Source organism: Erinaceus europaeus, chromosome 1, assembly GCF_950295315.1.
Source record: "Erinaceus europaeus chromosome 1, mEriEur2.1, whole genome shotgun sequence".
Taxonomy (NCBI): domain Eukaryota; kingdom Metazoa; phylum Chordata; class Mammalia; order Eulipotyphla; family Erinaceidae; genus Erinaceus; species Erinaceus europaeus.
The window spans coordinates 163701070-163715072 of NC_080162.1; the positions used below are offsets into that span (position 1 = coordinate 163701070).

Genomic DNA, 14003 nt, shown 5'->3' on the forward strand with positions numbered 1-14003 from the left:
TTACTGTCTCAGCTAACCTCACATCACATCCCTATGAGGCAGAGAGAGTCAAATTCTCAACTCTTTGAGGATTTGAGGCTAAGGATAATTAACTTGCTGAAGGACTCACTCTTAATAGTTCAGAGAGTCAACATTTGAATTCATGTCTGTCTCAACTTGGAACATTATATCGGCTATCCTTCCACCATATCATTCCAAAGGCTTAAATGATAGCATTTCACTTTGACTTCCAGGCATTCCTAAAGGGTTCTGAACATGAGTGGTTATCAGTGGAAGTGTTCATCAGGGTCATGAGATAATAGCATTGTGAGGACTGGATGGGAGGCAGCAGCAAATATTCAATCCTACAGCTCTTTATACCCAAATATTAGAGTCACTAAATTATTTTATTATCAGTTAGCTTTTTTTTTTTCTTCCCACTAGAGCACTGCTCAATTCTGGCATATAGTGGTAGGGATTGAACCTAGAACTTCAGATCCTTAGGCACGAAAGTCTTCTATATAACCATTGTGTTACCTCTTAGCCCCCCTCTTTTCTACTTTTCTTAACTAATTCTATTGAATAATTCAAATAAGAGCTAGCTGTAGACTAACTACTAATTAACCCAAGAATTTCCTGGATCCGTAACACCCCAGGGACATGAATATTTCTTCAATTATAATTGACACAATGAACCTTTATAGGAAGAGTTATACATTTTACCAATACCAAACTTGCTGTATTTTTACACTAATCATCTTTACATTGTTTCTGTGTAAACAAAGAAAATGCATAATGCCTATTCTTTTTAACTTTAACATCCATCCGAAACTATTTGAAGTAACTTAAAGTAAAATAAGTACAATAGCATATTATGTCATGCCTTTTCTTTTCACTGAAGAAGAAGGAGAAGGAGAAGGAGAAGGAGAAGGAGAAGGAGAAGGAGAAGGAGAAGGAGAAGGAGAAGGAGGAGAAAGAGAAAGGAGGAGGAAGAGGAGGAGGAGGAGGAGGAGGAGGAGGAGGAGGAGGAGGAGGAAGAAGAAATGGGAAACACAGCACTTCTGGAAATCCTTGCCATTGAGTTAGATATTGAAATGGTGCCAGTAATATATTTATGTGTGCCACATTTTTCTTCCACCCTCTGGTCATTTGTGGTACATATGTGTTGTATATTTGCCATTTTAGTTGAGATATTACCATATTAGAGAAGACTGTTTTATTGAGAAATGGTGTGAATTATGAAGGTAAAATTTTGTGATTATCTTCCTGACTTGATAGAGATGTTTTTCTTTTTAATAACTATGTCAGTTTTTAAAAATAGGTATCAGCATTCTCCTGTGACTACTGAACATAGAAATTACATATAAGAACATTATAATTTTCATGAACTTAAAAAATTACATAAGAAATATTATGACTTAATGTGGCTTTTACTATATCCTCTAATTTGAAATGGAGTAAAATGCTTCTGTGGTTAAATCATAGTCCTTTGTCTGTTTACTATAAAACTTTCCAGATTATATATTTCAAAATGTTTTTTTTTAAATAATCCAAAACAAATGCAAAAAGGCTCAGCATACTTGAAACACATTTTCTGAATTTATCTTAAATCTCTGTAGTCCAGAAGGTTTTTCTGTGTATATGGGGTAGGCCTGGCTGGTTATTTCACCATCTAGTTCTATCCTGGATTGATTGTACTGAACAGCACATAATGAGTTACAGATGGTCTCACTTTGTCTTAGCTTGTAGGACCTCTGGATTGGAAATCCATTTGATCAGAGTAAAGCTAACCATTACAGAAATTTGGCTTATGTCAAAACTATATATAAATGCATATTATACATATAGCTCAAAAGAACAGATACTGCTATTGGAAGTATTGATGGATTGGCTATGTATTGGCCCACTTATTATTGTTTCTAAAACATTGATGATATTTTAGGAATTGAAAAATCATCAACTTGCCATCATCATGATTGCCTTGATTACAAATGTTAACAGGAAAAACATTCGAAATAATTTCAGGTCAAATTTGTAATTGTATAAAGTCTCTCTAAAACCAGGTAGAATAAGAATATAAAGATTTTTCCTTCCAGCATTATGATTCTTTTATCTTTTTATTTTTGGATAAATACAAGGAAGCAGGGAGGCAGAGACAGAGATTGAGTAAAAGAGACCATAGCACTGAAGCATCCTTCAGTGTGGTGGAGGCTGGGCTTGAGCAGTGGTACAATAGCACACTATCCAACCCTTTTTTTAAAGTCATTTTTAAATTATTATTATTATTGTTGTTATTTTACCAGAGCACTGCTCAGCTCTGGCTGAATAGTGGTATGGGGGATTAAACCTGGGACTCTGGAATCCTTGGCATGAATCTCTTTGCATAACCATTATGCTGTCTACCCACTACCCCCTTCTCTTATCTTTTTAAAAACACTTATTTATTTATTTATTTTAATGAGGGATAGAGAAAGACCAGAGCACTGTTCAACTGTGGCCAGTATATCTGAACTTAAACCTGGGGGTGGGGGTGGGGGAGGTCTTAGGCTTGCAAGTCCTGTGCTCTACCACTGAGTCCTGTGCTCTACCTCTCTTGCCCACAAAGTTTCTTTTTTTTTTTCTTTCATATCTTTGAAGAGGGAGTATTGTGAGCTTCACATTTCATTTTATTCTTTTTTACTTATTTTTATTTTATTACGGTGAGCTATTTTAAAAATAAAGACGACATGGGCTAAGCTAAGTTTTTCAGCAGCCTGGAAAGTGGTATAGTTACTAACAGCATTGAACTTAGAAGAATTAATTCTTGAATTTGATCCCTGGCATCACTTGTTAATGAAAAAAACAAATATATTTTTAAAAATAATTATTTCAGTATAAGCAGTACTGTAGGGCTAGGCAACAGTAGCAAAGGTAGGGGCAAAGCCCAGGGAGATTCAGCTGTCAGAAATGAAGCATACTATCTAGAGTAACTTTCTCCCCCTTCAGGCTCAGCCTCACTATTTTGGTCTCTTCCTGGTTTTCTTTTACTTTTATTACTCTATTTTCTTTTATTTTTTTTCCAACTCCTCCGACCCCCTCCTTCTCTTCCTTTCTCTGTACACCCATGTGCTTCAAATCTGTGTATCTGGACTCCCTTCGCCAACAGTTCAGTGTGAGTGTTAGCAGAATGAAAACCAGATGGACCAGCAGTTCCCACTGTTATCTCCCAGCCGACTCTGGCAAGCCTCCCTTCATCCCTCCTTCCTTGGCATGACAGAAATATTTGCCTTTATTTAGGGAGACTTGTATTTGCTGCTGTACCTCTCCCCTCAGCTGCAATGTAAGCGGAAAGCTATTTATTCTCTCTTTGCTGAGACGGGTTGAGGTGAGTAGAATTTAACTATTGAAGAAGCAGTTTTGAGCCTACCCTCCCCCTCCCTGCCCCCTGCCCCTGAATAAGTGACTTGATAATACTGGTTGTTAAACACTCTGTAGTAGCAACATGAAGATATATTTGATCATAAGATAAAGTTAGAAATGTTCTCCTTGCAGGTATTTTTGCCAACACGATTTCACATAGAACACATTCCATCACAGTCAGAGCATTCAGTGCTGTTCAGTCTGGATTGGAAATACAAAAATAAAACAAACAAACAAACAAATAAATAAATACTTTGATATTGTTATGTAGGTCATCATTCATTAGAATTTTTTTTCACTCTTTAATTGCATCGTATCTAATATGGTATTAACATTATTTCCACTTTCAAATGTTGCTTTCTAATGCAACTCAAATCTTATAAAATTGCTTTGGATAATGGTGGAGGTAGTTTTGGAATTGTCAGTTGCTACTAGGAACTTTTGTTTTCATGTCATACTTTGAAACAATTTTGAGAATTTCTCACTATGGTTCTCATCATGCTATATAGAAAACTCTTTCTTTATTTATAGTCTATGTTACTTTACTTCTTAAAATCCCACATAGGAAAATAGTCACCTAAGGGACTCCTCAAATGTGTGTGTAAATCTAAATAAATGAAAATTCATACTTGATGACAAGCTCTTGCTTTGATAAGTGGGGTAAAGTGAGGGAAAAATTCAGAATCTCAAAGGAAAAGTGTACTTGTAATAGTTCGGTAATACAAATGTTTATTGTCAAAAAAGTCTCTGTCACATACTTATGAAAATATATTAAGAAGGGGACCAGTAGTGGTGTACCTGGTTAGGTGTACATATTACAGTGCTTAAGGACCTGGGTTCAAGCCCCTGGTCTGTACCTGCAGGGGAGAAAGCTTCACGAGTGGTGAAGCAGGGCTGCAGGTGTCTCTCTCTTTATTTCCCCCTCTCCTCTCAGTTTCTCTCTGTCTCTGTCTGATCATAAATAAACAAAATATTTAAACAATTTATTAAGAAATACTCTCTTTTTAAAGCATTATTAGTTATTAAATGGTTTTTAAGGCTATTTTAATTTGTCACTTGGAAATTTTCCATTCTTGCTGTCCTTTGATTATGAATTGAGGTGTTGATATCATGTTTTTTTTTTTTTATGGTGAACTATAAATGGGCAAAGTCTCAGTAAGTAAATTTTTGCATATGTTATTTATGTACTGGTGATTCTAATAATGGGGAAGGAGAACTTAGAACCTGTTCCATTTAATAGACCAGAAAAGTAAGCATGGACAGGAAATGGCAAGTGAAAAAAAAAACACAATAACAACACTGAAAAGTGCTGGCTCTTACCAGTATTTAATCTGCACAACAGAATTTTGGAGTTATGTTATTTCTGAGCTGTCTGAAGGGTTCATTACCATCCTACTTCCTCATCTATTTTTTCCTTCTTGCTAATGTTGGCTTCAGCTTTCAGTGAAGTTCTGCTGTTGCATTTAACACTACCAAGGTAGCATCTGTCCAAGACAGAAATAACAATAGGATGTAAAATAACCCAGTTACAAACGAGGTCGTGCCATCTGTGCTACACCTTCTTAAGTGAAGTTTGCATGATAAGAGTCCTGATTTAAACTTCAGTAGCTAATCCTGTTTTATTGATAGAAGATGCTGGTTTGCTTCTGTTCATTTGCTTGTTAAAAAAAAAAAAAAAGCAATGAACCACTTTTAAATTCAGGGTGCTTAAAGATTAATATAGTCTGTTCCTGGTGGTACCCTCCAGATCGGACTGAGAAACACTCCACGATGCCAGACTCACCTGTGGATGTGAAGACCCCATCTAGGCTGACTCCTCCCACAATGCCACCTCCCCCAACAACTCAAGGAGCTCCAAGAACCAGTTCATTTACACCAACAACATGTGAGTAGGCATTCTTGCATTTCCTAGTCTCTTTGGGAGTCTAAATTGTTTATTTCTCTTGAAAATAAAAATTAAAGGGAAATAAGATTCATTGTCACCCATCACCCTCAAGCCCAAACTCATTGGAGTGCCAGTAAGTAGTTACAGGATCCTGAAATATATTTTAGGTTTAATCTGTATGGCTACCAATGTTTGCTGCCATTTTAAAGCCACATTCAGCTGTGAGGAACACAGCATTTTGCCTATAATTCCAATTATCCCCGCTATAACTCTTAATTTCCTTTAATGTGGAGTTCCTTATTTTGGTTTACTCAGCTTGACTTCGAACTTGCAAGTATGTGGAATCATTTCCATGCTACTTCTGTTGTCCTAATACCAGTTTCTGCTATTTCAAACCATTAAAATTCAAACATCAAACATATTTGATTGGTGTTAAAATCAAACATATTTATTTAAGTTGGGTAAGGACTTGCTATCTGCAGCAGTCTCATACAGAAAACTTTCTGAAATAAGAAGCTTCATTTTTATTTTTAATCTATCAAACCTTTGTTTCAGTTTAGCTTGGCTCAAGTTCTGTATTAATGGAATTTACTGCTTTCTGTGTCATCCAAGGAAAGAAGCAAACATCTACAGGATAGTAACTTCCCTTTCTTTCCTGTCCACTCCAAAGAGTGGGCAGTTTTGTTTTCATTAGTCTCAAAGGCACAGGTAAAATTGTCTTAAAGGATTTGTTAAAGTCATATATACTAGTGTTGCAGATAATGCTATCTACAAACCATATGAATCTGACTATATGAATGAAAAATAATTGACAAAAATATATCCACAGGGTTACAGGGATTGGTGAAATACACATGCCAGGCTATTTATGCAGTGTTGAGCTGCCATTTAAAAGACCTTTCAAATGTGTAAGGAGTAGGAGGCTTCAGCAGTGCCAAATTGTAACTTACCATCTTGCATTTAATTTCCTAGTACTCAAAGCTACCATGATAGGCACATGCCTGTCCTCTTGATACCTAAGTGAGAAGTTCTAGTGAACTATCATTTCCTTTTTTTTAAAGACTTATTTATTTTTAAGATTTCATTTATTTTATTAATGAGAGAAATAAAAGGAGAGAGAGAGAACCACACATCTCTCTGGTATATGTACTTCTAGGGATCAAACTCAGGACCTCATGCTTGAGAGTTCAGCACTTTACTCACTGCACCACCTCCTGGATTGCTTATTTATTTATTTTAAGAGAGAAGAGGACAAAGAAAGAGACTAGAACTCTAATCTGGTGTGTATTGCTGGGAACTGAATCCTTGGCTTTAAGCATTCAGGTCCTGCTCTGCTAACAGAGCTCCCTTCCTGACCACCAACTATCATTCTGCAACAGTTTACTTTGGTATTCATTTGGGACAGAGATGCTTATTATTTTGAGACTATTAAAACTAGCATGGCACTTAAGACATGTTTAGACTATTGTTAGAAAAAGTTTATCAAAATTATATTTTACATGTAGACTTGATAGGGATTAACTTGTCCAAATAATCTATTTGACATGATAAAAATCAATTATTTTCTGCAGCAAGCAGTATCCAGATTTTTCTCACTGAGTTTGTGGAGATTATCATCTTGGTGTTCACATACACTTTATAGGAAATGAATTAATTGAATTACCATCCCACCCATGCTATTAGTTGAATTGATCTACCCCTTTTTGATTTTTTTAAATAACCCCATGGTAGTTACTTTATCCATTTTGACTTCCTACATCAAATTGGCACATCCCCTAGGGAAGTGGTGAAGAAACATGATGGGGGAAACTAGCCTTCTAATTGGGTGGTATAAGGTTAAAACTTGAAAGCCCTATTTCTATAAACACAGCTGTCAGTTGTGTGTACAAAACATGATTTAAAATGTTCAGTGATAAATTTAGTCTTCACCAAATGTACACTTTCTCTAGGGGAGCAGTTTAGAAAGGAACAGTCCTGTTATATTGATATAAGCCTGTGACAAAAGGCTGACATCCTAGCGCTGTTTGTTCTGTGTTTGAAACATTTCAGGTGGTTGGCATATGTGCACATGGGAGGCAGGGCTGTCCTCTGTTACAGCCAGCTCCATTTATTATCAGCTTCTGTGCTGAATACCATCATGCTGTTGGAGGAGTAGACTAACTGAGGTTACACAGCACCTTAACCTGTGGTAACCCCAGGAAGCTAAAGCATTCTACCAAGTGCCGGAGCGGTTTCTAGATGACAAAACCCACTTGATTTACAAGGTCAGGAAAACTTGGTTGGAATTTCCTCTTTACTGCTTTTTGTATGTTTAATTTCTTCTTTCTGATTTTATGCCTTGACAGTAACTAATGGCACCAGCCATTCACCCACAGCCTTGAATGGCGCCCCCTCACCACCCAATGGCTTTAGCAATGGACCTTCTTCTTCTTCCTCTTCTTCTCTGGCCAATCAACAGTTGCCCCCAGCCTGTGGCGCCAGACAGCTCAGTAAACTGAAGCGGTTCCTTACTACCCTGCAGCAGTTTGGCAATGACATTTCACCAGAGATAGGAGAAAGAGTCCGTACTCTTGTGCTAGGACTGGTGGTAAGCAAATGGAAATTCACTTGATTTTCTGATGGAGGGAGGGGATATTCTAGGGGAAACTCAGAAATGCAGATCCTGGGTTTTTTTTTTTTTTCTTATAATAGTTTCTACACCTGGAAATTGTATGCAAGTCTGATTAATTCTGTAGTACAAGGCTTTAAATTTCACCATGTGAATGAACCCTCACAGTGATTTCTTTTACTGTGGGACTAATAAAGACATGGTTATTTTTTTATTGTTATCTTGCTCTTAGAAGTCTGTGCTTGTGTGTAAAACTCAGCAAGTGTATGCTTCCGGCATGGCTAGTGGCTCTCAACAATGACAAAAATGTTTTTGTTATGTTAATGATTCATCTGATTTAATTGGGTGCTCATTTTAACTTAGTTGCTTTGGGGAATTTTATTACCAACCTAGATGAACAAGAATTTTGAACAAGTATTTTATGTATTTTCATTGTGAAGGCTAATTGACTTACAAATGTTTTTATTGTGACTAAATATACAAAAGATAAAATTGAGCATTTTAACCATTTCTAAGTTTTATAATCATCGCTACTGTCCATCTCCTGGACTTTTCAGTGTGCCCCTGACTGGAAATCTGTACTTATGAGATAACACCCCCCCCCAATTTTCCTTCTTTCTTTCTTCCCCCTCCCCCTCTTTCTTTTTTAATAGAAACACCAGAATACAGCTCCTCCATTCATAGAGCTCCTCTTAATGCTGTCCATGGTGTTTCTTTTTTAAAAAAATATTTTTTTAATAATTTATTTATTTACTCAAAAGAAAGATAGGTGGAGAGAGAGAAAGAACCAGGCATCACTCTGGTACATGTGCTGCCAGGGATTGAACTCAGGACCTCATGGTTGAGAATCTAATGCTTTATCCACCGTGCCACCTCTTGAACCACCCCAATTTTTCTTTCCCCAAACTCCTGCTATTCACTAATTATTATCATTTTAAATATTTGCTATAAGCAAAATTACTTAAATTATTAGCTTGAGAACATAAATGTCTGGTTTTGGTACATTATACTACATTCTGTATATATTATCATGGTGGGAGACAAGGAGGAGTTGGAGGTGGAAAGGAAAGAGGAGGAAGAGGGGAGGAGAAGGAGGAGGAAGAGGAAAGTGGGGGAGAAACCCAGAGCATTATTCTGGCATATGTGATACTGGGGATAGATCTTGGGACCTTGTGCCTGAGAGTCCAATGCTTTATCAGCTGTAACACCTCCCCAGCAGTGCTATTGTGCAGTCCTATAAGAGCACAATAGTTTGGAAAGCAATTTTCCCGTACCAAATTGAGTCGTGCAAAACCATGAGTCACATATCGTCAGCTGAACTTACAGTGGACCTGAAATTCAGATGATAGGCAGCGGGGCTTTTTTTCCCCCCTCCATTCCTAAGTACATTGTTTATTTTTATTCTGTGGACTTACCATGAACAAAGCCATACCAGTTTTATCTTGTTAAAGAACTGCAGATTTAAAAAGCTAGGTGAAAGCCTTATGCAGTAGACATACTTCAAATCACAATACCTCATATTTGACAGATTATTTGAAATTCCATTTTTTAATCATTACCTCCCTTTCTTCTTCACTCTAGGAACAAAAAGCTTTTACATTTCCCACAATCCATCAGCTTCACCTTGTACACCTCTGAACAGGAAGGTGATTTTGATAGAAGTGTGTCAGCATGCAGGTTACTTCTGTTAGTCACTTATCTTTTCATTGCTATTCATCCTTGAATTTTACATAATAGACTTTTAAACATCTAAATAAGTTAGACCAAAGAACCAAGCATACAATAAATCCAAAGCATTAATGATGTCAAATAAATGGTGGTTTTATTATTAGTACAAAATGCTTTTCTGAAAACTGTTTTATAAATCTTATTTATATGTTCTTTAACACAATTTTCCATAACTTCAAATACAGAAAAAATATATAATGAAAAGTTATACTTTTTACTGTACTTTCTGTTTATTTATTTTAGTTTGTTAGTTTATAATTCTGTAAAGTCAGAGGGACAAAACAGGGGGACTGTCTCCATTGGCTACATGAATGTGTGATAGACTTCCTTTCTGTGCTTTAGGGGAAAGTCTGTTTCCTTGCCTTCTCCATTTTCCAAAGTCCTCTTACATGCATTGACTTCTGGGACCTTTTCCAATGTCAACATCAGCAGTATTTTGAAATCATAGATTAATTTATGTATATAGTGTGTCTTAAAAAAAATGTTAGTAAGAGAAGGAGAGAGGGAGAGAGGAAGAACATACCAGAGGATCACTGGCATATGTGATGCCAGGGACTGAACTTAGGACTTCATGCTGGAAAGTTGGACACTGGTTTTTTCTCAAGGTATTTGACTTATCAAAAAGCTTTATAGAGAAAAATTAGAGGAAGATATAAACTAACAGTTCTTTACAGAATGCAAGCATGCAATTCATATTTGTCGAATGAAAAATAGCTCTTGTTTTGAACATCTGACTAAATCCTTTACTTAAGCCATCTAATTTAAATCTTGAAGGGGAGAAGCAGTCATTTTTTTAAAATATTTATTTATTTATTCCATTTTGTTGCCCTTGTTGCTTTATTGTTGTAGTGATTGATGTCATTGTTGGATAGGACAGAGAGAAATGGAGAAAGGAGGGGAAGACAGAGAGGGGGAGAGAAAGATAGACACCTGCAGACCTGTTTCACCACTTGTGAAGTGACTCCCCTGCAGGTGGGGAGCCGGGGGCTTGAACTGGGACCCTTCCGCCAGTCCTTGTGCTTTGCGCCACCTGCACTTAACCCGCTGCGCTACCACCGAACTCCCAGGCAGTCATTTTAATACACATTTTACATGTAGAGAAACAGATTTTAGAGTTTAGGTAACATATACAAGACATTTAAACTGGTGTTAATAGGCTTGTGATCTGAATTCCAATAGCACCTCACAATAAAATTATCTTATATTGTTAATTAGATGAAATGTGAAAAAGTGCTAGGAAGAGCTGCCTTTAGAAAATGAGTCATATAAATATATAAAAAGGCAAATAAATGACAAATAAAAATGACTTCCTGGCCCCTATCCTACAGATAGGAAGTTAGATTATGCATAGTTTCATGTGAAGATGTTTTGAGTCTGACAAACAGGAAAGTTAGAACCTAGCAATCTCAAATTTTATCAAATAGAAAAGGAACTACACAAAAATAGTGCAATCTTCAAAAAGGTGTTAGGTCACTAATAACCCAGTTTTGTCAGGAGTGAGAAAAATTGAAGGCTTCATAGAAAAAAGTTAAGTGGTCCAGGAAGTGGTGCAGTGGTTAAAGCATTGGATTCTCAGGCATGAGGTCCTGAGTTCAATCGCCAGTATCACGTACCAGAGTGATATCTGGTACTTTCTCTCTCTCCTCCTATCCTTCTCATTATTAAATAAATAAAATTAAAAAAAAAGATTAAAAAAAATTTTTTTTTTTATCCAAGAAAGGATCAATTAACAAAACCATAGGTTAGGAGGGGTACAACTCCACACAATTCCCACCGCCCAATCTCCACATCCCACCCCCTCCCCAGCAGCCCTCCCACTCTCCATCCCTCTGGGAGCATGGACCCAGGGTCATCGAGGGTTGCAGAAGGTAGAAGGTCTGGCTTCTGTAATTGCTTCCCCGCCGAACATGGGCGTTAACTGGTCGGTCCATACTCCCAGTCTGCCTCTCTCTTTCCCTAGTAGGGTGGGTCTCTGGGGAAGCTGAGCTCCAGGACACATTGGTGGGGTCTTCAATCCAGGGAAACCTGGCTAGCATCCTGATGGCATCTGGAACCTGGTGATTGAAAAGAGAGTTAACATACAAAGCCAAACAAATTGTTGAGCAATCATGGACCCAAAGCTTGGAATAGTGGAGAGGAAGTGTCAGGGAGGGCACTCACTGCAAACTCCAGTATACCCCTGCTTTCTTACTTTGGTGCCATACTCCAAACTCAGTCAATTTCTGCCTTGCGCTTCTACCTCTTAAAAAAAAGATTTCTAAAAAAAAAAAAAAGAAGGAAGTTAAGACTGAAGCTACTGTTGTCATGGTACCTACAGGTCCAGAGAAAATAATCATATTATGATTGATTTACTTGACACCCTAGTACTAAGTCAGCATTATCTGCTAATCACCTGCTTTTACTGATCCATATTCCCCATTGTAAGATACAAATGCTGAGTATTTGGGGCTTGTTTACATTCAGTGGTTTAAACATGAATTTGAGTCATTTTATAGTCTTCTTTTGTTGAGCAATATGCATTGCCTCTAGGATAAATGGAATAGTTTTGATAACTGGAAGGATATGTTTCATCTTCCTTAACACTGACTCAGAAGGCTCAAGGCTTGTCCTTGATTTCTTTAGCAAAGTACTTTATCCAATGTAGCTGTTCATCCAGAGCAAAGAGACTTTTGTAGACAAAGAGGAAATGCAAGTGGGGAAGCAGGAGAATATCCCTTCAGCACTAACTCTGGCACACTTTAGGGGATGAAAGATTCTGCTATTTGCCCCTTGGCCCTTTAAATGATCTTTTAAATACATCTGCTTGTATTTGTTTCTCAAAAGTGCTATCAAAAGCTTTTTTTCTCAATTGGAAGAGACTTTTCTGACAATTAAACTATGCAGAGATTGCTATACTTTCTTTACTTTCCCTTCTTCCTTTTCTTTTTTAAATTAATTTATTTATAAAATAAAAAATATGGACAAGACCACAGGATAAGAAGGGTACAATTCTTATTACACAATTCCCACCACCAGTGGTTCACATCCAATTCCCTCCCTTGAAAGCTTTCCTATTCTTTATGCCTTCCTTTTCTTTTTTGTCATCACTGAGGATTCACTGCTTCAAGCTGACTTTTTCAGTGAGAGAGACAAAAAAAAATAAATAACAAAACAAAACAAACAAACAAACAAGGTTGGTGGTGTGTGTGTAATATATAAACTCCCCAGTGCCACAGTACATGCATGTTGTGTACTAGGTGCTTAAAATGGGGTTGCACTAATGACAAAGCCGGTGCACTCACAGGTGAGCTCTCTCACCAGGCCCCCGCACACTCTTTTCAAAGTACTGTGTTTGATGTGTTTAATTTTCTGATATGGTTTTTAGAAGCAGGTAATACAATAAGTTGGTGTCAAAGATGTTATATTGAAAATACCGCTTCCTGTATGTGTGCTAACTTGTTATTACACAGTGTTGTCACAAACTTAGTAATTTATTACTTTCAGTGTTTTAACTATTTGCCAAGAGACAAATTAATTCATGAGACATAATTTTCTACTACAGAATTCTACTTTGACAATTGAAGAATTTCATTCCAAACTGCAAGAAGCTACTAACTTCCCACTGCGACCTTTCGTCATCCCATTTTTGAAGGTATTGTACAGTTCATTGGTCTGGAAAGTAGCTCAGACCATAATCTTGCTGGGTCACAATGGTGTTTCTTTTTAGTAAGGGGTCAGAACATTGAAGGGAACTTTGAACTTCACTAGATGAAAAGTGGCTGAATAGATGTTGGTTATGCTCACTTCTGAAATAATCCTAAAACTATAACAGAGAGTTTCTGAATACTTAAAGTTTGGATAAGGAATTTAGCAGTCACTTTGAATAAAGTTTTTGGTCATTTCAGCTATGAAGTTACCTTGTATATTTTGCTTGCCTTAGAACAAATAGGAGGTTGGTTGTACTTTTTTAATTTTTTCAGACCTTTATCTCTTTTCCAGTGAAGAAATTGAGACTGTTATATCCAGGCTGTGCCCTTATTGGTTGAAATGTGGGGTTTGAAGTAGTCCCTCCTGAAAGAATGGCTTACAGACACCTATCATGGGGAGAGAGGGTGTCTCTCAACAACTGTATCCTAAACCATTAACTCTCCAACAAAGTAGGGAAAGAAAAAAGAAGAGTCCTTCTCCCAGTTCCTTGTTCTTTCCCCATTGTCTCCCCTCCCTTCTTCTCCTCTCCTTTTTTGTTGCCCCACCTATTCTCCCTCTTTCTTTCTTTCTTTATTCCTTTCTTCCTTCCTTCCTTCCTTCCTTCCTTCCTTCCTTCCTTCCTTCCTTTCTTTCTTTCTTTCTTTCTATCATTATTTATTTCCTTCTCTCACTTTTTCTTTCTTTCACATACACAGAGGGAGAAGGAAGGAGGGAGGG

At 37.1% G+C, this 14003-nt stretch overlaps 1 protein-coding gene across 1 annotated transcript in view; it reads left to right on the plus strand.

Annotated features, from left to right (window-relative positions):
* RUNX1T1 (RUNX1 partner transcriptional co-repressor 1) overlaps positions 1 to 14003 on the plus strand; it is a 167229-nt gene that overhangs the window by 90517 nt on the left and 62709 nt on the right. The window contains 3 exon segments of the mRNA XM_060199104.1: positions 5126 to 5263; positions 7609 to 7850; positions 13141 to 13230. Of these exon segments, the coding sequence (XP_060055087.1) occupies positions 5126 to 5263; positions 7609 to 7850; positions 13141 to 13230 (470 nt within the window).